The sequence below is a fragment of the Castanea sativa genome, chromosome 7 (assembly GCF_040712315.1).
Source record: "Castanea sativa cultivar Marrone di Chiusa Pesio chromosome 7, ASM4071231v1".
Taxonomy (NCBI): domain Eukaryota; kingdom Viridiplantae; phylum Streptophyta; class Magnoliopsida; order Fagales; family Fagaceae; genus Castanea; species Castanea sativa.
This window is the reverse complement of record NC_134019.1, coordinates 24,370,801-24,397,429: the sequence shown is the minus strand read 5'-3', so window position 1 is coordinate 24,397,429 and position 26,629 is coordinate 24,370,801. Positions and strand designations below refer to the sequence as shown.

The window sequence follows — 26,629 nt, the reverse complement described above, 5'->3', positions numbered from 1 at the left end:
AGGGGTTGTATGTATAATAAAGTCTTGGGATATAATTTATAAATAAGGTCTAGAGTGCAACTATATTTATATAGTGGTATTAAATATAGTTAATGGTAACTTTGGACTTGTCAAAAGTTGACAGAAAAGCCCAAGGCCCATTGGAGCTAGTGTCTTATTAGTCCCTTTTGGTCCCACTCCAAACCACATACTAAAACCTAATTGGAAAGGCCCAAAAGGCTAGCCCAATTAGATAATCAGTTATAAGGAGAGAAATATAGAGAATTTTAGTGTGTGAAAAAGAGAGACATCATTGTGAAATGGTGTGTATGTGAGTGTTGGACACTCTCTCATTCTCCCTTGAACAAAAACTGATTGAGAGATCACACATCTTGGGCGTTAGTGGAATTGGAGTGAAGATTAAAAGTATTCTCAAGAACTAATGATCTTTGGTTTTGAAATTCACTGCACCAAGGTACACTTTCTTGATTCTATATTTTGAAATTTACATAGTGCATGTTATCAATTACGAATAAAGTAGACCCGTTTATTTTCCGCTACGTACATGCAATTTTCCATCAAGACAAAGTTTACCTCCAAACCGGTCAAGAGAAAATTCCTCCAACCTATTACATAGCGACTCAAAAAAATCATCCATGTGTAATTTTAATCACATGATTTGTTAAATGAGTGGTGTGACTTGTTCAAATAATTCCCATTGATAGTCAAACTGTCAACTAATAAATGGTGTAGTGCTTTTGCTGTGCTATTTTTTATAACCAAAATAATCCTATATTTTTTGCATAAGGAAGTATAAGTCCCTACCGCGATAACTCTAGCCTCTAGGAAATAGGATTAGGATCACGACCAGCATGTTGACATGTTCAGCGGGTTTTTTGTTTTTGTTTTGAGAAGAACTTGTTCAACCTTAAAACCCTCCTAAAACCCTTGCTTTATAAGTCGGAACCAAGCCTTCACGCACTAAACTAGCATGTGCATGTGCCGCAAACCATAATTATATTGGCATTGCTACTTGAACTCTTCAGACTCTTAACACTAATTTTACCAATCCAAATCTTTTATTCTCACACTCATATGCAGTGATATGCTTGCAACTTTAATTTACATAAAACCCTTGCTATATAAGTTAAACTGTCAACTAATAAATGGTGTAGTGCTTTTGTTGCGGTATTTTTTATAACCAAAATAACCCTATATTTTTGCAGAAGAAAGTATAAGTCCCTACAGCGGTAACCCTAGCCTCTAGGAAATAGGATTAGGATCGCGACCAGCATGTTGACATGTTCAGCGTTTTTTTTTTTTTTTTGGAACTTGTTTAGCTTTAAAACCCTCCTAAAACCCTTGCTATATAAGTTGGAACCAAGCCTTCATGCGCTGAACTAGCGCGTGCATTTGCCACAGACCATAATTATATTGGCATTGCTACTTGAACTCTTTAGATTCTTAACCCTAATTTTACCAATCCAAATATTTTATTCTCTCACTCATATACAGTGATATGCTTGCAACTTTAATTTACATAAAACCCTTGCTATATAAGTCAAACTGTCAACTAATAAATGGTATAGTGCTTTTGCTACGCTATTTTTTATAACCAAAATAACCCTATATTTTTGCATAAGAAAGTATAAGCCCCTACCGCGGTAACCTTAGCCTCTAGGAAATAGGATTAGGATTGCGACTAGCATGTTGACATGTTCAACGTTTTTTTTTTTTTTTTTCTTTCTGTTTTTTGAGAAGAACTTGTTCAGCTTTAAAATCCTTCTAAAGCCCCTGCTATATAAGTCAGAACCAAGCCTTTACACGTTGAACTAGCATGTGCATGTGCCACAGACCATAATTATATTGGCATTGCTACTTGAACTATTCAGACTCTTAACCCTAATTTTACCAATCCAAATATTTTATTCTCTCACTCATATGCAGTGATATGCTTGCAACTTTAATTTACTTAAAACCCTTGCTATATAATTCAAACTATCAACTAATAAATGGTGTAGTGCTTTTGCTGCGCTAATTTTTATAACCAAAATAACCCTATATTTTTGCATAAGAAAGTATAAGTCCCTACCGTGGTAACCCTAGCCTCTAGGAAATAGGATTAGGATCGCGACCAGCATGTTGACATATTCAGCGTTTTTTTTTTTTTTTTTAGAAGAACTTGTTAAGCTTTAAAACCCTCCTAAAACCCTTGCTATATAAGTCGAAACCAAGCCTTCACGCGCTGAACTAGCACATGCATGTGCCGCAAACCATAATTATATTGGCATTGCTACTTGAACTCTTTAGATTCTTAACCCTAATTTTACCAACCCAAATATTTTATTCTCTCACTTATATACAGTGATATGCTTGCAACTTTAATTTACATAAAACCCTTGCTATATAAGTCAAACTATCAACTAATAAATGGTGTAGTGCTTTTGCTGCGCTATTTTTTATAACCAAAATAACCCTATATTTTTGCATAAGAAAGTATAAGTCCCTACCGCGGTAACCCTAGCCTCTAGGAAATAGGATTAGGATCGCGACTAGCATGTTGACATGTTCAACGTTTTTTTTTTTTTTTGAGAAGAATTTGTTCAGCTATATAAGTCGGAACCAAGCCTTCACGCGCTGAACTAGCACGTGCATCTGCTACAGACCATAATTATATTGGCATTGCTACTTGAACTCTTTAGACTCTTAACCCTAATTTTACCAATCCAAATATTTTATTCTCTCACTCATATGCAGTGATATGCTTGCAACTTTAATTTACATAAAACCCTTGCTATATAAGTCAAACTATCAACTAATAAATGGTATAGTGCTTTTGCTGCGCTATATTTTATAACCAAAATAACCCTATATTTTTGCATAAGAAAGTATAAGTCCCTACCGTGGTAACCCTAGCCTCTAGGAAATAGGATTAGGATCGTGACCAGCATGTTGACATGTTTAGCGTTTTTTTTTTTTGAGAAGAACTTGTTCAGCTTTAAAAACCTCCTAATACCCTTGCTATATAAGTCGGAACCAAGCCTTCACGCGCTGAACTAGCACGTGCATGTGCCGCAAACCATAATTATATTGGCATTGCTACTTGAACTCTTTAGATTCTTAACCCTAATTTTACCAATTCAAATATTTTATTCTCTCACTCATATACAGTGATATGTTTGCAACTTTAATTTACATAAAACCCTTGCTATATAAGTTAAATTGTCAACTAATAAATGGTGTAGTGCTTTTGCTGCGCTATTTTTTATAACCAAAATAACCCTATATTTTTGCATAAGAAAGTATAAGTCTCTACCGCGGTAATCCTAGCCTCTAGGAAATAGGATTAGGATCGCGACTAGCATGTTGACATGTTCAACGTTTTTTGTTTTGTTTTGTTTTTTTTTTGAGAAGAACTTGTTTAGCTATATAAGTCGGAACCAAGCCTTCACGCGCTGAACTAGCACGTGCATGTGCCACAGACCATAATTATATTAGCATTGCTACTTGAACTCTTCAGACTCTTAACCCTAATTTTACCAATCCAAATATTTTATTCTCTCACTCATATGCAGTGATATGCTTGCAACTTTAATTTACATAAAACCCTTGCTATATAAGTTAAACTGTCAACTAATAAATGGTGTAGTGCTTTTGCTGCGGTATTTTTTATAACCAAAATAACCCTATATTTTTTGCATAAGGAAGTATAAGTCCCTACCACGGTAACCCTAGCCTCTAGGAAATAGGATTAGGATCGCGACCAGCATGTTGACATGTTCAATGTTTTTTTTTTTTTTTTTTGAGAAGAACTTGTTCAGCTTTAAAACCCTCCTAAAACCCTTGCTATATAAGTCGGAACCAAGCCTTCACGCGCTGAACTAGCACGTGCATGTGCCGCAGACCATAATTATATTGACATTGCTACTTGAACTCTTCAGACTCTTAACCCTAATTTTACCAATCCAAATCTTTTCTTCTCTTACTCATATGCAGTGATATGCTTGCAACTTTAATTTACATAAAACTTAATGAATGAGAATGAAAATTCCACGACTTTAATTGTAAAAGAAGATTTAAAGAATAACGTATCCTAATAACAACAACTAAGAAGTAATAAAAAAAAATATAAAATCCAATTATATTTTATAATTGAATTCTAATTTTGCGCCGTGTATCCTAAATTATTTTTCAATATAAGAACTAAATGTGAGACTATATTATAAATATCCATCTAAGTGAGTTATTGAGTACAAAAACCAAAGAGACCATATTTAATAAATTGTGAGATTTTTTTTAAAAAGTGCATCATAATAACAAAAATTAAGAAGTAATAAAAAATTTTAAATAAAGTAAACAAGTTTTTTTTTAGAGTTTCAGTATATATATTTGATTGTCTAATTTTAAATTTATCAATGCAAATACATGTGATTACAAGCTAGTTTTTAATATATCCATGCATATAAAAGTCAAAACTTAGTATTTAATGTTGCTACCTCCTATTGAGTCACATAATTGATTATGTCACTTTTTTTCACTTTTTTTATAAAAAAACTATATTAATAGATTCAATAGTACCATGACTAGTTTCTCAACAACAAAAAAGTACCATGACTTTACACATTGTCTATAAACCTAATTGTAACTTCTCAATCATAATAAAATGATTGAGCATAACTTTCAACTTAGATATTTAATTGAGATTATTCAAGTTGGGCTAGAAGGCTAAAACTTTGTAGTTTACCCAAACTCTGAATTCTAAATTGAAATGGCCTGTCAAAAACATCGGTTAAGTGAAACTTGAAAACTTGGAATTTTTGCCAAATGGGTTTTCAACTTGTAATAAGATTTATTGGCCTATTTAAAGGCTCTTTAGGGAAAAATACAGAGGGTAGCTACTTAGAACAAAAATTAGGTTTTCTTAAAATTTAATTACAATTTTTAGAGTTATATCTGTTGTAATGACTTGCTACTTAGCAAAGGGTGACACTCAACCATTTTTTGGTATGTTCTTAACATATTTTTGTGATTTTTAATTCTCATGTTCTTGTATTTTTTATTGATTTACTTATTTAGAAAAGTGTTTAGTTCTATATAATTCTTTGATTTAACGTAGATTCTAGGCACAATAAAGGCTTAGAATTCCCTGCAAATTAATTCAATAGTTTATTTTGCTTAAAATCAATCAAATTCATGAAACTACCTTAGAAAATTAATTTTTGAGTTCTTATTACTAAATCATTCGACTAAGATCTTCCTTCGTATGAATTTTAGTTGAGTTATAAAATAAATTTTGTTGAAGCTACCGATAGATAGTCATAAGTAGTATTAAATTTAAATAAGAATTTTAATATGTGACTAATTACGTTTGTTTTTTTAAAAAAAGTATTTTGACTAATTATTTATATTCTTATGATAAAAACTTTGTTTAATTTTAAATATATACATATGTGTATATATATATATATATGTGTGTATATATGCATGTGTTATATGCTATTTTTTTAATAAATATGACTAATTGTCTATATTTTTATAATAAAAATTGTGTTTAATTTTAAATGCATTCATGCTAGTTTTATTATTAATGAACAAGTATCAATTTGTTGATTTGAGCTCTATTTTAATATAGGTGAATCCAAATTAAAGCTTTTCACACTTAAGTAACATGGGTGAATTCTACCATTGATGGGTTTTTCCGGGTTTTGTTGTTCGATGAGAGTTGAGTGTTGGGTTTTAAAAGGTTAGCTAAGTTCAATGGGAGCACTGGATTTGATGAGTTTGAAATTTTTGGGTTTGAATTTGTTTGCTTTTCCCACAAAATAGACACAAAGCAAACAAATTAAATTGGTTGTGTCATATTTTTATACTATCTTATCCAAAATTTGCAATTCTTTTCAACAGAGAGAAGAAACACCAAATATATATATATATATATGTGCAAATTTCAAGGATCTGGACTGGCCATCATGCTTAGCACCACGCCTAAGTATCCCAGATGGTCTAGGGAGGAAGATGAGGAGCTTCAGAGAATTACTAAGAAGGTTAAGGAGATCCACAGCCCAGCTGGTGAACATGGTCCATCCTTTTGGCCACCTTCAAGGGGTTAGGAAGTTTGTTCACGGACTAACTCCTTAGAGACATACCAGGAGCCTATAAAAAGGCTTTCGATTTTAAATGGGATATGGAGACAGAGTTTCTCTCAGATATAGAAGTACATGAATACCCTGAAGGAGAAGCAGCTGTGAGACTTTCAGGAGAAACCAAAGCTAGAATCTGCTCTCAGTTGTCAAATGCATTGATAGTTAAAGTTTTTGGTAAATCGGTGGGCTACCAGTTTCTACATACTTGCATCCTTAGCATGTGAAAACCAGCTGGTAAGATGGATTGTGTAAATCTTGGTAGGGACTATTTCCTTATTAGATTTGCATTAAGACTGATCATGATAATGTCCTCAGAGGGGGTCCTTGGTTTGTTGGTGGTCATTTTCTAGCCATGAGAAGATGGGAACCAAACTTTAGGCCCTCAAGAGCCTCTTAGTCATTAGTAGCTATCTGGATTCGTCTTCTTGAGCTCCCTTTTGAATACTATGAAGGCCCGGTACTTCGAGAAATAAGTAGTGTGATAGGGCTTGTCCTGCGTATTGACACGCACATAGCCTTTGAAGCTAGAGGCCGCTATGCCAGATTGTGCGTCCAAATCAACTTGGAAAACCCTCTCGTAAGGCTTCTCCATATTAGTAATCTCACCAACTGATTCAATATGAGTGTCTAAATTCTCTATGTTTCTCTTGTGGTCGAGTGGATCATAGAACAGAGTCGTGTTCGTACAAGCTACGACCATCGAAGAAAAACAAAGCTCCAGGGAAGGAGGCTGAGACAACTGGTGAAGGCAGGGCGTCAAAGTTGGTGCTGAAAAGAGCTTTGAGTCCATGTCAGAGGCTCAAAAGGACGCTTTTGGGGATTGGATGTTAGTTACACAAAAAAGGAAGACCAAGGGTCAACAAAGGAAAGAAGGAGCATGTCTTTCCTCTTTGAGCTCTTCTAGGGATTCGAGCCTAAATAGAAGCCTATGGGATTTGTCTACCAGCCCCAACCAAAAGGAAAATGCCAAATTTGCCCGTGATAAGCCAAAGGGAAAATGTAAGAAGGAGAAACCATTAACAAGAGAATCCCCAACCAAAAGTGGAGAGATACAAAAGGAAAAGGTGACTGCTTTAACAGTGATTTTGTGGTGGATTTAGGGGAGTTTAAGGGCTTCTCAGCTGAAGGCTCCAAATTAACAAAGATAAGCCAACCCAGCTAATAGTGGGGCCCCCCCAAGGACGATAGAGGGGAGATCTTCGTTGATGGAAATCTCAAATAAGCCAATGAACCCAAAATCTTGCACCTTTGCTGTGGGTATTTTCTCAAATTTTGCCATGGCCAAGCTCTTAATAATCCGAGATTGTCCAAAAGCAGATCAAGAAGATATTCTTACCATGATGGAGCCGGAATTTGTCTTTGTTGGAGCAAACTATCACGACAAACCTGCAAAGTCTACGATCCAAGTTAAGTGGCTACCTCCCCCAATTAACTGGTTCAAGCTCAATTATTATGGGTCTTCTTTGGGGAATCCTGGCCGAGTTGGTGGGGGTGGCCTTATCAAAGATGCGAATGGTGCCTGGATTAAAGGTTATGCAAGAGCCATTGGGTGGTCTACCAGTGTCGCAACGGAACTCTGGGCTCTTAGAGATGGCATCCAACTATGCATCTCTTTCAACTTGCTTGCTGTGGTTATTGAACTGGAGGCAAAACTAATTGTTGATCTTCTCAGCAAGGGAAACGACCCCTCTAGTTCAAATGACTCGATCTTGGCTGACTGCAAGGAAGGACTGAAGCTCATCCCTCAAGTGAAAATCCAGCATTGCTATAGAGAGGCAAATAAATGTGTCCATGCTCTTGCTCGGTGTGGAGCCCTTTTAAATGATGATTTTGTTTTATTTTAACTCCTAATTTTAAGGTGCTATTGCTAGTTAATCTTGACAATTCAGGAATGACTTATGATTGCTTTGTGAATGTTGATGTATTATCTGTTTAGTCTTTAATTTCATTCTCTGGTTTACCCAAAAAAAAAAAAAACACCAAATAACCAAAACAAAGAAAGAAAGAAAGAAAGAAAGAAAAATCATATGATCTTGATGTAGATTAAGTTAACTAGTAATACGGCGTTGCCAAAAAATTAAAAAAGAAAAGAAAAGGGAAAGACCATTATATTAAATGGTACAAAGAGGACAATGACATACATGCAGCTACAATTAAGTTGTGCTCAGGCTCCCAGTTGGTACAATTCTCTTTTGTCCGTAATTCTATGCCACACTAATAGTCCTTATTCTGTCCATAATTATTTCCTATAAGCCTATAAGGCCTTTTAGGGTCCGTTTGGTAAGAGATTTCTACTAATATTGTTGTTGTTTTTTGGAAATATGTATGGATGAAAATGTATGTAAAAATATTTATAATGTTGTTTAAATACTGAAAGCTGTTATTTAAACAACGATACCAAACAACCTCTTGTTTAGAAACAAAAATGGGTGTCAAATGTAATCAACTCCCAAAGTATCAAATGACTAGATATACCCATCGAAAAACAAAAGCAAATTACTCCACTAGAGAGATGCACGGGAATTAAAGTGAGGCTCAGCACGGTGAAAAACTTCACATTTGGGTCATCACCTCAAAACCATTACACAACCAACAACTTGTCAGGAAAAAAAAACTGAGGAGACGAAAATAACCCGTACATTCTTTTTTCATAATGACCTAGTCCCAGGTCTAGTATACATGCTTTGGCTAGGAATAGGATCGCGATCAGCCATAAAAGTTAAAACATAAAACTCTCAATAAACCCTTGCTCCCAAAGACAACAAAAAATTTTAAAAATCAAAGCCTTCTAACCCTTTTTTTTACCAATCCAGATTTTACTACTTTATCATTAGAGTATCCCCATCCGGAAATGCCATCCTATCTTATTTTACCATCTCAAAAAGCATTTTATCAATTATACCATACTATTTTACAACACATCTAACATCCAAACTTTTATTTTCCTATTCTAATCATTAAAATAATATATCTACACAATAAAATATATTTTTTCCTTTTTTGGTTTTTTTTTTCCAATTTTCTCCTCCACACGCGTATACATCTTCCCGACTTTTCTTTGCTTTTCACCTTCTTCCTGACTCCTCCACACGCATATGTAAAGGCAATAAAATATATTCTTTTACTTTTCACCTTCTTCCAGACTCCTCCATTCCTTTACCTTCCATCTTTATTTTTGTTTTTTCTTTCTTTGTGTTTTCTCATTCCTTTATCTTCCATCTTCATTTGTTTAGTCTAACCATACCATACCATTTCTTTCTTTTTTTCTTTCTTTGCGCTTCTCTTTGGTTCTCACTCACTTTCAGTTCCTTATCAACAACTTGTCACCGCTAGTATCAGTGGGTCTCACAAGCTCACAAGCTCCCTCAACCTCTAGCACCGTGCCTCCATTGCCTAGTCACCACCATTGCGCCTCCACCACTGCCCACCACGCCACCACTGCCCGCCAAAATTCCACCAGAACAAAAACCCATATTAAAAAAAAAAAAAACCCAGATCAACCCCGATCAAAACCCAAATAGTTGTTGAGCAAAACCTTGACCAAACCCACATCACACCGCCACCGCCTGATCAATACTGCCACCGCCACCGCTAGATCAACGTTTCCTCGATCATTGATCAACCTAGATCAACCCATCATCAACGAGAATTGCAGCGTCACAATAGAGAAAAAAAATAGAAAAAACCAGAACTCCAAAACCCAGAACACAAAACACGACCCGGATGGCAAACGACCAGAAAAAATGAACCACTGTGATGTGGTTTTGCCTTTGAATCAAGTTTTGCTATTTCAAAACTGAGTTGGGTTGCTATCTAGTGTTTTGTCTCTGATGTGGTTTTGTTTAGGTTTGATCATTGATGTGTGATGTTGGATTTGTGAGGAGGATGGTGTTTGGGTCTGAAGAGAGGATAGAGCAGATGAGAAAGAGGGAAGGAAGAGAGAGAAGAGAAGAGAAAAAAAATGAGAGAGAGGAGAGAGAAATTTAGGGGTATTAAAAAAGTATTATCCATACATACCATTTAGCTACATTACCATCATATATTTACGATGGTACTGTTACTATGCCAAAAAAATTTATACTTTTCCATGAGTAGCCTTCTGGATGTTGAAAGTTATTGGGCTTGAATGCTAAATTTTGGTTACATTTGGCATATAGCCTTCCGGATGGGGATGCTCTTATTTTTTTTTTTTATTGGCAGATTTTATTTTACTTCTTTTAATTTACTTTACAGATAAAATGATAAGATTTGAACTGAAACAGAAAGGCAATACTTATACCAAATGAACCTGATCAATCAAATCAACGGTGGTGATTGAGTGAAAACAAAAATCATACCGAGTGAGTAGAAATATACCTAAGTGGTTTGTTTGTCTTAGAAAAAAAAGGTGGTACGTTACTAGTATTATTCTATAGTATTTTCCAAACAATTGGCTCTTTCTCTCCACTGTCTCTCTCATTCTTTATAGCAAGCTAGACTAAAGACTTTTTTTTTCCCTTTCTTTCCATATATCATTCAAATCCTCTCTCAAAAACCCAAGAACTAAATAAATAATTTTTTTTTAAAATGCTCTTAAGGTACAATTCTTATTCGCTTATGTTTTCTGCTTAATACTCGTATTTTCATGGAGCTTTTGAGTTTGTTCTGCCGAGTTTGTTTTGGCCTATAAATCTGCTTCAATGAGTGTTAGAATTTATGCGATGTACTTTAATGCATTGCTATTCTAACACAAATTGAGTATAATACTTGATGAGTAGTGTAAAATGGTCATCTATAAATTGACCATCATTACTAAAGACGATTGTCATTACTAAGGACGACTGTCATTACTAAAGACGATCATAAGCACACATTAATGCTCAAATATAAATTTCTTACTTAAATGACACAAGTGTAACGGACGTACAATCTTTCCAACTATCAGCTCACAGCTGTTACAACTATCTCAAGCTAACAATTACACAATCGTTATAGGACTTTGAATGGGGAAGTTAAATGGCTATTAAATGAGCCATTTAACCCTCCAACTCAACCATAACTGATGGATAGCGATAAAATGCTCTTCAATATTGCAAACCGTTCATGTTAATGACGAGTAAAATTATGGACGAGCATAAGCGCATTAGTTCTAGACAACTTTTAATGTCCAAATGATAAATGAGCATGGAGCCGTTACTGTCATCCAATTATGCACATTTAATGGCCGTTACAGATGTTAAAGGACTGAGGATAAATGTTCATTATTAGGCCATAAATCCTCTAGCTATGGTACAACGTTAGAGAGCCCAGTAAACTGAGCATTTACTCACACAAAGGCTCTTTAAAGCCAGGAGAGACAATTAAGTGAGACATGTTGAACACACACACAAATTACTCTATAGATTATAGATTTCTAAAGAGTTTAAGCTAATTTAAGTATCGGAGGGTCCTTGGCAGGCCCCAAACCGGTGCCACTATCTATTTATTTCTTTCTTTGGTACAGGATCTCCAAGTCGTCCATAGTATTGACGAGATACATACCAGGGCATCCATTGTACTGATGAGGAACATACTGACGAGGCGAAATTCTGCTTCATCAGTTTGGCGCCGTCTGTGGGGAACGACGGGCTATCAATCAATACGCCATTGAATTTTCTACTAACTAAGTTCCTTAGAACCAATGGACTCTACCACAACTGTGCCACCGAACCTAGTGGTGATGGCTCAACAAATCCAAGCACTAGCAGCCAATGTGCAAGAATTGAAGAAACAAAATGAAGACTTGAAGTGAAACATGCATTCAAAGGGCACAAATATGTCACAGTCACGGCGTAATTGCAATGACAATGACGATGAAGCCTATAGTCCAAGAAATAGCAAAAGAGAAAATTCTAAGCACACCATATAGTTGACTCATGGAAATGTTCGGATAATGAAAAACATGAGGAAGGAGTTAGACGTAGTCAAGAATGCCATGATGGGAAAGACCACGATAAATCTTGATGGCATGATCAAAAAGACAGACTCACCCTTCACTGCCAGCATTTTGGAGTGCCCTTTACCTCCCAAATTTGTCTCCCACAACTGGAGGTTTATGATGGCACTAAGGTTCCCCTTGATCACATAGGGGCATTCAAGACAATATTAAACCTCTAGCAGACCCTAGACGAGGTAATTTGCAGATCATTCCCTACAACCCTTAGAGGAGCAGCAAAGGTGTGGTTTAGCAAGCTGCCCACACACATCTATGGCGAACTTTGAGCAGCTAAGCGACTCTTTTGTCTGCCATTTCATTAGGGGCCAGCGCCATAAGAGGCCCACCTCACATTTGCTAACTGTGAAGCAATAGGAAGGGGAAACTCTGAGAGAGTATGTAAAAAGCTTCAACAAAGCAGTGTTAGAAATTGATGAGGCAAATGATCAGGTGATAATGGCGACCTTCCAAGTAAGGTTGAACAATCCTGACCTCGTCTTCTCTCTAGGGAAGACTCCGCCAACTACAATGACAAACCTCCTGTTCAAAGCCCAGAAGTATATGAACGGAGAGGATGCATTAACGGCGAATGGAGTAGATGGCAAGCGAAGGATGGAAGAAATCGACAAGCTCCAACACAAAAAGAAGGAGAAGAAGGATCGTTCCCCCAGTTGAAAGAATGACAACGAAAATACACAGGCTCATACAAGATCGACTTGTATTCCAGAAGAGGAACTTGTTACCTCGAATCACTCAAAGACAAACAGTTACCTCGTCCATGGAATGTGGAGCACTTCAAGAGGTTTTATCACTAGTTAGATGATGTTTTCAATTTTCTTTCATCAAACTGTTTTCTAAGTAGGAATGAATAAGGGGGCATTTTTCCCCACATGAATAAATGTCGTTCTCTTGAAAGATCTGAAAGTATTATTTACCATACAAAAGAAAAACAAATTTCAAAAAGAAAGCCCATCATTGAAAGTCCAACGAGTAAAACCAAGTAGATGATAAAAATCTTGATAAGAGTAAAATCATCACATAAGGTTTAATTTGGACTAGAATAATCATAATGACGATCAAATTCTCGAAGTGAGAGTAAGTCATATGATTCAATTTGCATGGTTAAAAACCGACGAGCATGATCATAATGACGATCAAATTCTCAAAGCGAGAGTAAGTCAAATGATTAAATTCGCATGGTTAACGTTATTTATATATATAAAATTTAGAATCTAATTTGATTTGGACTTTTCGATTTTTGCACCCAAAACTTCGTTTGCAAGAAAATAATAAAAATTACATGGGACATGTGGATTGGACTCCAATTGAATCCAATCTAAAATCTAATTGGATTTGGTGTGGTGCCGACCAAAGACCCTCTAAAGGTTAAGTCAATGATTGAATGATCTCTAATAACTCAAAAAGTATGAGAGTTAGGAAATTATACATACCTTGGAGAAGAGAAGGTATTGTACTTATATAATGATTTAAAGCTAACCAAGCTCGCGTGAATGTAGGCTTTTCTCTTCTAGGGAGTGTATGGAGTTAATGTCTTGAGACCTTTGAGTCTAACTTTCTGTACTTGGAGGATATGAATATGTAGAATGATCTTTGGGCATAGTGTACAAGTTTTTCCTTATAGAGATAGTGGAGTGGAGAACATGAAAGAGTCTGGGAGCCAAGTGTAAAAAACCATTTGTTAGGTCTTACTCTTTTGTTACCGCAGCATGTCGGAAGTGTAGATGTAGGTTAGGCTACATTGCAAATTGTTAGGAATGGTACCTAACGCTTGAGGGGGTACGTGTCGACTACCTAGTTACGTGGTGACTCTCATGTGTTAGGTGTCAGGGAGGGTACTTGACAACCCATAGGTATGTGACGACTCCTCAGCGACATGACGAGTCTTATGTGTTAGACTTTCGTTTACATAAGCTTAGAGTGGAAGGCATGTTGTATATTTGTGGGACTATGTCTAGGGTCGTCCGTTTACTTGGGATGTCAAATGACTAGAATACCTATCATTTGATTGACCCTATCGGTTGAGTTTTTGGTGTTGAACGACTAGACTCTGTTGGATGACTAACTTGAGTTGATTTCTTTTTAGCATTGAAGAAATATTCCTTATCAACTAAAAACAATAATTGACTGTATTTGTGAGTCTATGAACTTCACCAACCCTAGAAATAAGGAGTCCATAAAAGCCAAGCAAAAAAAGAAAAAAAAAATGAACACTTGAATAAGTGTGATATCATAAAACCCTAGAATCCCACATTAGTCCAAATCCATTTGTTTTGACTCCTTTTAATTCGTTTTCTTTTATGCCTTTCACCTTGGAACATAATTAACGTGAATAAATATTTGTGGGGAGTGGAAAGCAAGGGTTAGATTTAAGTCTCTAAGAAGGATCTTCACACACAAATACATTTAGATTATATTTGAGTAAAATTCTATCTCACATCCAAAATAATAATAATAATAATAATAATAATAATAATAATAATAATAATAACAACAACGACAATAGCGTGAATAAGTTTGAGTCTTTTTTTTTTATAGAAATAATTATTTAAAGCTTATGTTAGTGTATAAATGATATGATTGCATTTCTAAAGAATTCTATCCTATGTGTTCCAATTAGTTTAACTGATATGATATCTTGTTGTTGAATTAAAAAAAAATGGTATCTTAATTTGATGATAAAAACAATTATTATGAAGTGGATACCACATGTTTGAAGTATCTATCTATAATAATAATAATAATAAAAAAATTCTACCCTTATATATAAATTTTTTTTTCCATAAAAGATGGAGTGGAATGAACAATGAATGATAGAGTTTAGAACAAGATGGAATAGAGATTAATTAATTAGATAAAAAATGCTGGCCCCATAAAAAAAAAAAAAAAAAAAAAATGCTGGCCATTTCGGGCTGAACCGAATGGAAATGGTAATTATGCTATGGAATTCTAATCCTTAAACCCTCCCCAACTCCAAAGCCCTATCCTCATTCAGTCAGTGACATTGTGAGTCTCAGTGACCCAAGATGTCTCTCCTCCTCCTCAGAACTCTCCCTCTCCTCCGCTCCTTCATTCTCAAACCTTTCCCCAAAACCACGCGAACCCTTTTCTCTGTTTCCTCTGCTTCCACCACTGGAAGCAGTGAAACCCACAATATTCCCAACCCCAAACCCCCACAACCTCTCAACAAAAACAGCAACTCTAACTCTAACTCTAACTCTCTCCAATGGGTGACCCGTACAAGCTTCTGTGGCCATTTATCCACAGAAGATCTCGGTAAACGTGTTCGCCTCTGCGGTTGGGTCGCCCTCCACCGCCTCCACGGTTCCCTCACTTTCCTCAATCTCAGAGACCATACTGGTCTCGTTCAGGTACCACTCATTTTCTATCATTATTGGGTTTTTTCTTTTCTTTTTGGAATTTTATAACTGGGTTTTGAATTTCAGGTCACCACGTTGCCGGATGAGTTTCCTGAGGCTCATTCGACCATCAATGACTTGAGGCTCGAGTATGTTATTGCAGTAGAAGGCGTTGTTCGGTCTCGGCCAAGTGATTCTGTCAACAAGAAAATGAAAACTGGCTTTATAGAGGTGACATTTTATCATGTAGAAGAAAAAAATGTTGCTTGTTTCATATGCTTATAATGAAGACTAAAACGATCACTTTAAGTTTGTTAGGGACTAAAATAGATCATTTCCAAGTTATTTTAGTGACTAAAAGCGATCAATTTCAACTTTAGGGAGGGACTAATAGTGTATTTTGGCCTAATTGATTGACATTCTAGAAGTAGTGTATCTTGTAATTAGTTCTATTTGTGTTTCATGCTTAATATTGTTTGAATAGTGTTTCTTAAAATCTTCTCGCCCGTTTTACATTTGGTTACATCTAATGGTGTATCATTATGCATCAAAATCAACTGGTTGTCATTTCTTCCTAGTTTGGCTTATGTGTTATTTACTGCCTCTTCGGGTGATTTGATTTAATATTTTCTGTGCATCCCAGGTTGCTGCAGAGCATGTTCAAGTATTGAATGCTGTGAAATCAAAGTTGCCATTCTTAGTTACCACAGCTGATGATGCTAAAGATTCTGTTAAGGAGGAGATCCGTTTGAGGTAGTTGGCTTGAAAATACTCTCATCTTAGTTCTTGACTCGTGTATGTTTTTCAGTTTATAATTAATATGCACTGACGCAGTGGGATTGCAAGAATAAAAAACATAAGAATAACAGAACAACCTTAGGCTTAACCAATACAAGCTGCCTGAACCCTTGGTTTCACCACCTAGAGTTTGTGTGGCATCACTTTCAAGCTTTTGAAAGTTCTAAGTCAAAATTTAATTCACAATTTCAACATTTTTTCAGCGTTCAGGGGTTTTAGGATTTACATCAATAAGGAAAAATAATAATAAGCCATAATTATGACATAATAAAATCCCATAGAATCCTTAAATCAAAGTACAATAAAATCTTTGATTTTTTGATAAGTAAGCAAAATAAGATAAAAAAAAATTCAAATCAGCAACATAATGGTGTCCGCCATGCATCCTTGTAGTTCTTAATTCCTTCGATGTTTTCTGACTTGCATGTGTCATTTTGTTAGTGATTCTATTATCAACTCTTTTTTTTTTTTTGATAAGTAATAAGTAATTCTATTATCAACTCTTATGCTATGTCTCATTTATAGGGCCCTCTCAAGTTGTTTACCTATTCCTTAGTGATCTGCTAAATTCATGGAATTGTTCCAATAAATGACTCTAATAAAATTCCTGGTCAACTCCTTTATTCATTGAGGAAATCCTGTGCTGAGAAGAAGCTAGTAGATGTGCTAATGTTGTTATTTGGAGTGAGGTAGAGTTGCTAGTTGAAATTTATGTAAATTTCTGGTAAAGGACTTCTTTTCATGTTGACAGATATCGATGTCTTGATCTACGGCGGCAGCAAATGAATTCCAACATAATGCTGCGCCATAAGGTGGTTAAATTTATTCGAAGATATCTAGAGGACATGCATCAATTTGTGGAGGTACCATCCTGTGAATAATTGTCGATTGTCGGCTTTGAAGAGCACTCTATTTTTACTGCTTTTATTCTATGCTTATCCCAAAATTTAATAGACAGTTGCCAAATGTTTGGATCGCTGACATTTTTTCATGGTTATAAGGTAGATTGAGACTCCAATACTCTCTAGATCTACTCCAGAAGGTGCACGGGATTATTTGGTTCCCTCACGAATTCAGGTATGTACATTTTTTTCTAGCTGCCACTATTTTCTGGATATACTTTCTTGCCAGATATACTCAAGCATCAAATACCAAATAGTATTTTGCTAAGATCTTTGTATGATAGAATGAGTCCTTGGGGCAGCATCTCTTCTTTGTCCTCTTTTTTATTATTATTTTTAAATTTAATTATTTTATATATTATAATTTAGATTTTAATCCTTTAATGGTAGTTACTAGTTAGACACACATCTCGTGTATTTATTCTACCTTCTTTATTGAATAACATTGTTTGTAATTATATATAAAAAGCATCGCATACCTTCTACTTGGGATGTACTTATATAAAGCATAAAAGTGTCGTGTGGTCATGCCATTTGCATTGAAAACATATCTAAATTTAAATTAAAATTCAATTATTACTCTTTTGGAGTTGAACTCTAAGCGCACTTAACTTGTTGAACCAATTCAAAGCCCAGAGTCGTAGAGCCATGAAGTCCAAGTGACATACTAGGATTATTGTGCAAGAGTCATAACTCTTTGGATCACAATCATTGCTCTAGCCCAGCATGTCAACCAAATTGATCAAGTAGATTCCAAGGCCTAATGAACACCATAACCCTTATTTCTCTCTCTCCCTTGCATATTAAATCTATCACTCACTCAGTCAAACATGAAATTCCCCTTACCCAGATTGCTATCTCCAGTAGACCCTAGAAACCTCCCTTCTTTATCATCCTCCATGGCAGGTCTAATGATGAAATGGTGGTGGTGGTGGAGTTAGGTTTAGGAGAACATGATGTAATGGCTAGTCAGAGAGAGAGAGAGAGAGAGAGAGAGAGAACAAATTGTTGGTCGATCGTTGAGACTTGAGAGTTGATTTGTCGATATGATCTAAGAGTTGATGAGGGTAATCAAAATCGATATTATTCCCTTTCAAATTTAGTGGTCACTGTGTCTGGACAATGTCACAACCATGTCTTTGGCGTGTCCAAAATAGAAAATCATTATTAACATGTTATGGATGTGTATTGAGGCATCCCCAGATTAGGGATTGTGCTTCTTATGTAAGATTCTGCTTTAAGTGCCTATAACTTCTATTAATAATCTCACCTCTGAGATGGTTGCACCTCACAAATGAATTGCATGTTGAAAGCACTGCATGATATCTGTGTGGACCAGTGTGGTCTTAGTCTTGAGGATGACAAAGATCTGAGTCTCTCAATTAATGAGTTGTAGAACCATATAGAATGATCGTAGATATATTGGCTATCAATTCAGTGAAAGAGATGAATGTTCATTTATCTAACTAGTGATATCAATCTTTCATATATTGGGGGTGCTTTTCAATGATAATTGAATGAGCAAATTTTGTTTTGTTGAGATTAAATTTTCATAGTTTATATGTATTTCCTGCGATGCTTCCTTCTTGACCTGCAGGACTATTCACTCTATTGTCTATTTTGAAGCCAGGAACATTCTATGCTTTACCTCAAAGTCCACAACTGTTTAAGCAGATGTTAATGGTCTCTGGTTACGATAGGTATTATCAAATAGCAAGGTAAATTTTTCCTGACTAGCTGGCATGAGAGTTGATTTTTTATTTTATTTTTTTATTTTAAAGTGCTTCAAGCTTTGGAGAAAATCACTTTGTTTTGAATGTGACTGGAGCTTTCTGATTTCTTCTATCAAACTCATTAATTTTGTGGTGTACTTTCTTTATCCAAGACTTGCATGAAGAGAACAAGTGAACACCATTCTGCCTTTTAATATATGCGGGAATAGGCACTACAGTTTTTCTTTTTGTTTTGGCAAGGTCTTTGGTTTATATATATCTTTGTTAGAAATTATTCAATTAAAATTGTGATTCACATTTGAAAGGAATCTCTGCAGGTGTTTTCGAGATGAAGATCTAAGAGCAGATAGACAACCTGAGTTCACACAGCTTGATATGGAAATGGCTTTCACTCCTTTGGAGGACATGTTGAAACTTAATGAAGATTTGATCAGGAAGGTTAGTTTATATGATGCAGGACTGAAAAACTCCCTAATTGTATATGAGAAGTGCAAAAATAGAAGTTTAACAAATAAGTTAGAAGATGATGAAAACCCCCTTTGCCCTGTATGAGAAGAGTCTGTTAAAGTTTTAGAACAAGATGATGGGGGAAGTAAACAAATAAGTTGGAGTAACATGAAGAAAGCCTTATAATGATCCCGATGCAGTACTGGGAAGGACGGTTGACTAAGTGATGTGGTAGACAGATGATCTCAAGAGAAATGTTGGCAGAATGCTCTGACTATTGATTTGCTTTTGTCGCCAATGAGCTCTAGCTCAAATGGCACTTCCTCCTCCCATAAGAATGGGACAGAGGGTGAGGTCATGGTTTCAAAACCCATTGGATGCATGTGGAACTCACCAATGAAAAAATGTAAAATATAGTATCACTTTAGTTGATAGTAATCTTGGTAGAATCAGATTTAACTTGGAGATCAAAAGAATAGAAAAAAGAATCAGGTTTAACTTGAATTCTTAGAGGGCTTACAAGAGAGAGTTTAGATAGACTTTCAAGCTAACTAATGGTAGTGTTGTCAAATAGAGAGACTTCAATAAATTGTCTGTGAGTCTAGTATTAAATAATTTACTGTTAAGCTGTAGGTTTGATTTGTGATTCATTAATGAAAGCAGATTTTGGTATATCAACTGGTCTTGGTTTTGAGGCTCCTAACTTTGCTCAGGTTCATCTTGAATGAGCTAAGCTCGTGAATGAATCAATACAGGCTCATTGACACCCTCAAGAACACTGTTTAGAGTAGTCCTTGGAAAACATTTTTGTTTTGACTATCCGGTCGACTGATCATACGGTTATCAGAAATTATTTCATCAAGTTGTTCATTTAATGGTGTATTGAATGTTTACTATAAATTTGCAGTATTGATTTATAGTCTCTTTAGCATCTTCCCATTATAAGGCTTACATAGAAAATTATGTATATTGCAGGTTTTTCTAGATATTAAAGGTGTCCAGCTGCCAAATCCTTTCCCAAGGCTTACATATGCTGAAGCAATGAGTCGATATGGTTCTGACAGGCCAGATATTAGATTTGATCTTGAGTTGAAAGATGTAATGTTCTCTTTCTTAACTTGTTCATATAGCACAACAGCAATTCTGATCTCACATTACAATTTTTGCGACGGTTAATCAATTTCCAACATGTAAGATGGATAGGCACATTATAAGTCAGCTGGTAATATATAATATTTTGTACTGTCAAATACTTATCCTGTGCAAACACTCAAGCCTGTAGAAAGTATGTAAGATGGATAATTTAGTTTGAATCTCCCCTTCCCCTTCCCCCTCCCCTTTGGGCCAAAATTTATATATAGATAAATATGGTAAAAATTTGGGGAGAGAGGAATAATTGGACTTTTGATGGTCTTGTGCATCACTGGCATGCAACTATGTTTTCTTTTTTGAGATCCTTGTATGATTGGATGGCTGTTTAGACAGTACATTCTTTGTCTTTTTAAAATTTTTTTTTTCCTGAATTTGAAATTGTGACTCTTTAAAAATGGTTCTCATACGCTCCTTGCGTATTTAAGTTTTCTTCCCTATTTAATAATTACTTAACTTAGTAAAAAAATCTAATATCATACTGAATTTTAATAGGGGGGAGGGGGGGGGGGGACGGGTGTTTGGTTGGGGAGGGGAGGGGGGAGTGAAAATGGTTGGGCCTAGGAGTTTTCTCCATGGGCCCACTATTTGGGGTGAAATGGTTTTCTCCCAAATGTGGGGAGAAAAGTGGGGGAGGGAGAAAATTGATGGGAAATTCCAAATCTGCCCTCCCCATATTCAACTTGCAGCCTCTTTTATTTATTTATTTTTTCTTTGTACTAGGGGCATAGGAGTACAATTATACAATTTACATTTCTTTTTCCTTCTCAACTAAACAAAAGTTTTTTTTTTTTTTTGAGGAACCTACAAAATAGATTTTTATCCCTCCACTTTTTGACCCCCCAACCAAACACCATGTGAGAAAACTAAAATCTCTTCTATCCTTCCATTTTTCCATCCCCTTATTTTCTATCCCTCCACTTTTCTAACCCCCCAACCAAACAGACCCTTATTGAGGGTCACACTTGCGTTGGTTACTCTACACCTTATCTTGCATTCATTGGCTTATTACTGTACAGTGTTATGGAAGTTCTCTGGTCATCCTTTGTTTTTTTGATAAGTTCTCTGGGCATCATACACCCTTCTTTCATTTTCTTTTGTACTTGTTAGTGTATAACTGTATCCGGTAACCTTTTCTCTTTCTTGTCATTGGTGGATAATGTTAAGAATATTTCTGGTCATGTATGTGGTTATCGTTTCTTCAATGTTTCATTCAGAGAGAATCATAAGGGAGACTAGGATTTCAAATTTTATTTCAAAAAATGTTATTATTAATTTTCAATTTAAATACCTAGGACAAGTGATTTGGTGGAGTAAATCTCTCTCTTTTGTCTCTTGTAACTCACAAGTCATGATCATCATGCAGAAACTCATATCAGGCAATTTTTAATATAATTTGCTACTCAAATTCCTTGATTTTAAATCCTCACATCCAAAACATAAAAGTAATTTGCATATGTGCATAAATTGCTGGATATTGCAAAATTGATAGTTGCTGCTTCTAACTCTCTAGTAGTTAGCTTGAGTGAACACTTAAGGCTGTAGAATGTTCCTTCAGGAAGTTTCATGTGGAGACTGATTAGTTATATTAGTTTTATGAGAATTGATTTTGTATGCTTGACCTAGTTCCATTCTGTATGGGTTTATTGAAAATGTTTGTTGATTGGAGCTGCAGGTATCTGATATTTTCTCAGATTCCCCCTTCAGGGTTTTTGCAGATGCCTTGAAGAGTGGGGGAATTATTAAGATGCTATGTGTGCCCTCAGGTGCCAAAAGTTATTCAAATACAGCTCTTAAGAAAGGTGATATTTATAATGAAGCAAACAAATCTGGAGCAAAGGGTTTGCCTTTCTTGAAGGTCTTGGATGATGGTAAATGAGTTTCTTTTTTCTTTTTTGTTTTATTATTATTATTTTTTTGGGGTGGGAGGGGGGAATAGATGGATAGATATTTATTTTTCATGGTGAACAGTTATTTTGGTTCCACCCTTGACAGTTTCAATGTTTCCATTTAGGGGGTCTTGAGGGAATTCCTGCTCTAGTATCAAGTTTGGATCCTACAAATAAAGATCAACTGCTGAGACGAGGCTCTGCTGGACCGGGTGATCTTTTGTTGTTTGCAGTGGGTCAACATGTGTCAGTAAATAAAACTCTTGATCGTCTGAGGTTGTTTGTAGCCCATGAATTAGGCTTGGTTGACCATGTAAGTTTCTAATCTGCTCATCAGTTTGAAAAGATAAATAGCCTTAGTTTCTCTTGTTCTCTAAGATGTTTCTTCTGTTTTTGTCTGATATGTAGTCCGGGCATTCAATTCTGTGGGTGACTGATTTTCCGATGTTTGAGTGGAACGAATCAGAACAGAGGCTTGAGGTCTGTTTCATGTTTGTAATACATCCTAGCGATTCCAGTGAAGTGTGATAAATTTCCAATGTGAAAATCATTGCTATTGATTGTTTCATGTTCTTATATCATCACTATGAATATTTTCTTTGTTTCTTTTTCTTTTTCCGTTTGATAGGACTTGGCTAGATTGTAGGCCAAAAGCCTTGTAGCTCAATTGGTTAGCACCTCTTGGTGTTTCCAAACCTTCTTGTGTTTTCAATTTAGATATCAGGGTTCAAATCCCCCCCCTACTATGGAATTATCAAGAAAGATTTGGCTAGATTGTTCCTTTTTTATTTTGGTACTCAATTATTCTTGACATTGTAGATTCTTACCATTACTTTGATGTTAGGCTTTGTTGCATCTTGTTTCTGTCTATACATCTTGTGATTTGGTGCATATAGGTTTGTTCCTTATTATATTTATTGCATCTATCTCTAGTGAGCTAAGATTTTTCAGTATGCTGTTTTATTGAGTACCTAAGCTACCTTGGGAGTTTTGAGGTGGGCTGAGGATTATGCTTAATGGGCCTTATCCCTCCTCTCCTTCAATTTAGCCAAAAGAAAAAGCTGGTTTTAATACTAGATAATGTATATTGTGTTAAGTCATTTTATATTGACTTCAGATTTTTGTGTTGCTTTTCAAGATAGGATTTCTGTGCTATTAGTTGTTGATACAAGTTGCAAGACATCTTTCATAGCCTATATCTGTACATGTGTGGATGAAATTATTGTTTTACAGGCCTTACATCACCCCTTCACAGCCCCAAATCCTGAAGACATGAATGATCTTGCCTCTGCTCGTGCACTAGCTTATGACATGGTTTTCAATGGAGTGGAGGTGATATATTATCCTTTTTAATTTCTTTTCATTTTCTGGCATCTGCAAGCCAGAAGCTCCTATGATTATTTTCTCCCTGATGTTAGCCAATATGTTGTTACCCTGTTTCCTATGGTCCTGTCAGATTGGTGGGGGAAGTTTGAGAATATTTAAACGAGATGTACAGCAAAAGGTTTTGGAAATTGTTGGCATCTCCCAGGAGCAGGTGAGTAGACCCATAATCTTTTGTGCAGTGTAATTGGCTCTGCACACATTTTATTATGGCTATTGTTTGGGGTGATTTTTGTTTCCTGTAGTTTTAATACTCTGTATATCTATATTAGTTAATAAAAAAAGTCTGTATGTCTCTACATGATGTAATTATACTGCATAGTGATTATGAGAATGAGATTAGTAGATAAAGCTCATAACTTTAAGCCCTAAGCTCGTCACAAAAGTGCACTTCCTGTATGCAAAATATCAAATGGTGTTGCTTACATAGTTGTCTTTGCATACAGAGTTTTATTTGTATGGGCCACTATTGTTCTTGGTACTGGTGAAAGATTGAATTAAATGTTTCTAAAATAGCCTAGCCATTGAAATATATAAGAATAAGCTAAAATTGAATTGGTCATATTGCAATTAGAGAGTCATATGTTTGATTAATAAGGTGAAACTATGTAACATGATTAATTTATGTTTGATCTAAACCTCATATATTGTGGTTGTAATAATAAAACAGGTTATCATTGCATTTGGGATTCTAATTCGTTTATTGAGCACATATAAGAACTTTAATCCAATTAAACAGAATTCTATATCTAATACCCTCTCCACTTTAGACATTAACGTAAACCTTTGGCTTTGTTGGAAGTACACTATTGTAGGTAGGGGTTATGGGTCTCAGGGTTTTGTAATTTTTGTGTAGTTACAGTACATTACTTCCTATTCCTCCATTGGATATATGTAGAAATATTACATATGCATATATGCTTGTATGTTTGTTTGTCTTTGCGTATGTAGCACTGGTTCATATCTTGTTTGAACTATTTATTTGATTTAGTAATCTTGTTGATTAGAGATTTGGGTAAGCACAAGCAGAAGTGGAAACTGGGAATTCCATTGGTGCAATGCCTTACTGCTGATATTTATCAGAAAAAAAAACCATCCTGTATATGAGCATTTTGTTAATGCTCTAATTAACTTTTAATTTTTGTATAGGTTATGTCTAACACGTTAAAAAATACCTCATTTGGTTGTTGATTTGGATATAAAGCAGGAAGAGAACAGAGACAATAATGGACATGAAAATGACAGCTACTTATAAAATTTAATAAATAAACTCTTGCCTAATTTTTTCTCGAATAGGAAAAGGGAATGCATATTAAATTTTGTATGGGGAAAAGTGATGTTTGATCCGGAATTTATAATATTGTGGATAGTTTAAAGTCTAAAATTTATGAAATTGGTAAGAGCCAGAGAAGTCAAGAGTGGATATCTAGAAGAATGCAAGTGTAGTCGATTTATGAGGTAGATTTGAACACCTTTGCTTTCCTCCAATAATGTGATAATATGTCAATTTCTCTACAGGCTGAAGCAAAGTTTGGTTATCTTCTGGAGGCATTAGACATGGGTGCTCCACCACATGGTATGAAACTCTGCACTAGTTACAAGTAACAATTCATTGCCTGCATGCGTATACATACCTATATACATATATATGCATCAATAGTGTTGTCTAGATAGCAAATTATGATCATTCTGCTCTTAAAATATTAATTCACGTGAAGTTCTTATTTTCCCTTGCAGGAGGAATCGCTTATGGGTTGGATAGATTGGTTATGTTGTTGGCAGGTGCTAATTCCATCAGGGATGTTATAGCTTTCCCAAAGACAACAACTGCACAGTGTGCCCTCACTCGTGCACCATCAGAGGTCGATGCTCAGCAGTTGAAAGATCTATCATTTCAAACTCAGTAGTGTCTTGTTGTTCAATTGTTCATCTACACTAATTATTTATTTGAATTTGCTCATTGATATTCCCTCATATGTATTGCTCTGGGATATTTTGCTAGTTCTTTTGGCACCCAGTTTAGTGTGTGAGGGAACGGTTACCATATATTTAAGGACAGAATATATCAATATTTTGGTTAGGCAGGGTTAAAACAAGCATCAAAGGTTATTATTCTGCTTTCGTACTGTCTTTTTGCTATAGCGTTCCATTTGCTTGTAGATTCTGTATAATGGCCATGGAAATACAACAATAAGAAGATATCGGTCACTTGACATGCCACTGAACATCATCTAGAGGTGTCTGTGTTCTTGTGTGTGAATCTGTGACATGGAAATCGGCATTTCCTTGCTTATATGGCCTCTGTGCTACGCAAACAATGCTTGAACGATCTGATGGTATTAACCATGAGGTCATGAAGTTAATACCATGAGATCAAATCCAATTGTTTGATTTGAAAAAGGAAAAGATATAGGAGGCATAATTTAACTAATTGAGTGGCACGTAGCGATATTTGTTGTTGTTACTATTTGATACTTTGCTAAAACTTTGACTGACATTGGGTTGTTAATTCCCTTGCTATCCAACAGCTACATTTGTTATTATTAGGGTAATTTAGTCATTGACTTTTGGTATTGTGTCAAAATAGTTCTTACTTTTTTTTAGAAAGGATTTTTTTTTTTTGAAAGGAAATAGTTCTTACTATTAAATGATATATTGAAAATGCTGATGTGACTAATAGTTAAAATAAAAAATAATTTTTTATGCCAACTCTAATGCCACATGTACTGCCGACGTGGAATAAATTAACATAAAAACTAGTTTAATTAAAACCTCATGTGCAAGGGGGGATATCGGAAATTGGGGTCAAAATTCCTAAAATTAGGTGAGCTCCATCATCATCCATTGTCATTATGAACTTGTGCATTGGTGTATGT

The 26,629-nt window shown here is 35.4% G+C and overlaps 1 protein-coding gene across 1 annotated transcript; it reads left to right on the top strand.

The window, feature by feature from the left end:
- Positions 1-15,041: 15,041 nt before the first annotated feature.
- On the top strand, positions 15,042-25,874 carry LOC142605329 (aspartate--tRNA ligase, chloroplastic/mitochondrial). The gene is made up of 15 exons (XM_075776786.1): positions 15,042-15,464; positions 15,540-15,683; positions 16,096-16,205; positions 17,002-17,113; positions 17,256-17,327; positions 18,779-18,870; positions 19,203-19,323; positions 20,308-20,430; positions 22,157-22,352; positions 22,496-22,683; positions 22,779-22,850; positions 23,604-23,702; positions 23,827-23,907; positions 25,272-25,329; positions 25,491-25,874. Exons 1-15 carry the CDS (start codon positions 15,120-15,122, stop codon positions 25,658-25,660), a joined length of 1,983 nt encoding a protein of 660 aa, XP_075632901.1. The 5' UTR covers positions 15,042-15,119; the 3' UTR covers positions 25,661-25,874.
- Positions 25,875-26,629: the final 755 nt, after the last annotated feature.

Bases quoted from the DNA above. Each gene is read 5' to 3' on its own strand.
- LOC142605329 (XM_075776786.1), top strand. From the start codon at position 15,120: ATGTCTCTCCTCCTCCTCAGAACTCTCCCTCTCCTCCGCTCCTTCATT. The intron at 18,871-19,202 runs GTAAATTTTTCC...GAATCTCTGCAG, and splicing joins AGGTATTATCAAATAGCAAG to GTGTTTTCGAGATGAAGATC. The intron at 20,431-22,156 runs GTAATGTTCTCT...TTGGAGCTGCAG, and splicing joins TTGATCTTGAGTTGAAAGAT to GTATCTGATATTTTCTCAGA.